This window comes from Priapulus caudatus, unplaced genomic scaffold (genome assembly GCF_000485595.1).
Source record: "Priapulus caudatus unplaced genomic scaffold, Priapulus_caudatus-5.0.1 Scaffold1975, whole genome shotgun sequence".
Taxonomy (NCBI): Eukaryota; Metazoa; Priapulida; class Priapulimorpha; order Priapulimorphida; family Priapulidae; genus Priapulus; species Priapulus caudatus.
In genome coordinates this window covers 26,053-27,289 of record NW_014579036.1, presented here as the reverse complement: position 1 = coordinate 27,289, position 1,237 = coordinate 26,053, and the positions used below count along the sequence as shown (strand labels likewise).

Sequence of the window (1,237 nt, the reverse complement as noted above, 5' to 3'; positions counted from 1 at the left end):
ACCACTCACTCACTCACTCATTCACTCACTCACTCACTCATTCACTCACTCACTCACTCACTCACTCACTCACTCACTCACTCACTCACTCACTCACTCATTCACTCACTCACTCACTCACTCACTCACTCACTCACTCACTCACTCACTCACTCACCCACTCACTCACTCACTCACTCACTCACTCACTCACTCACTCACTCATTCACTCACTCACTCACTCACTCACTCACTCACTCACTCACTCACTCACTCACTCACTCATTCACTCACTCACTCACTCACTCACTCACTCACTCACTCGCAGATGTAAACGCTGGAGGCTCTGGGCAGTTAAGGGAAACAGAGCGCGATCAACTTTACCCAATGAAATAGAGCAAACGGTCTGCCTGCCTCTCTCCCCTCTCTCCCTCCATCCCTCCCCCTCTCTCTCCCTCCATCCCTCCCCTTCTCTCTCCATGTGCCAGCTATGCGTTGGGTCAAGTTGTTAGTTAGTTAAATGCTTTCTACCACTGACCCACTTTTTACGTAGTACACGCCTAGTACAGTGGCTAGTACAGACCGTGCAGTATATCATCACCAAGAAAGACCACGACTCGTGATTTATTTTCTTTTCGCGTATTTCCAGGCTGCTCATTTCACAATAAAGACCAAACTGTTGCTCTCACGTTTCAGGCGCTGGAGGGGAATCGAAAAACGGCCCACCACCAGGCTGAAATGCAGGCCCTGATGAACGGAAGCTCTGGCGACATTGAGACGGCGGCAGGTGGCGCCACCGGTTCCAACATAGCCGTCTCGCCGATGAAGAGTGGCGGGAAGATGGCGATGGTCGATAACAACCTTTATGACATTCAACGGCGGCCGAGAGACGGTACTGCAGAAAACAAGGGCGCATCGCCGAAAAAATGCAAAATGAGATTTAAAAAATATTTTTATTGAGAGTTTGAAGAAGTCTTCAATATAGTTTAAAAAATTTAACGGGAAAGCGCGAGGAAGAGAGTGAAGAGACGTGTCTCATAAATGTTTCTAGTCATGCATAAAATGTTTGCTCACATATGAAATACCTTTAAATATTAAAATTTACATTTCGCTTCGTCGTTTCCACTTACGCCGTCTCTCCTTTCTCTCTCTCTCTCTCTCTCTCTCTCTCTCTCTCTCTCTCTCTCTCTCTCTCTCTCTCTCTCTCTCTCTCTCTTTCTCCCTGCCCCTTGTCCTTACTCTCCCCCTCTACCACTTC

General features: G+C 47.9%; 1 protein-coding gene across 1 annotated transcript in view; it reads left to right on the top strand.

Moving 5' to 3' along the window:
• Positions 1 to 628: 628 nt before the first annotated feature.
• Positions 629 to 1,237, top strand: part of LOC106818015 (serine/arginine repetitive matrix protein 1-like) — a gene marked incomplete at its 5' end in the record, with an annotated part of 2,465 nt that continues 1,856 nt past the window's right edge. The window contains one exon of the mRNA XM_014822728.1: positions 629 to 871. Within this exon, the coding sequence (XP_014678214.1) occupies positions 629 to 871 (243 nt within the window). The remainder of the gene's footprint in view (positions 872 to 1,237) is intronic.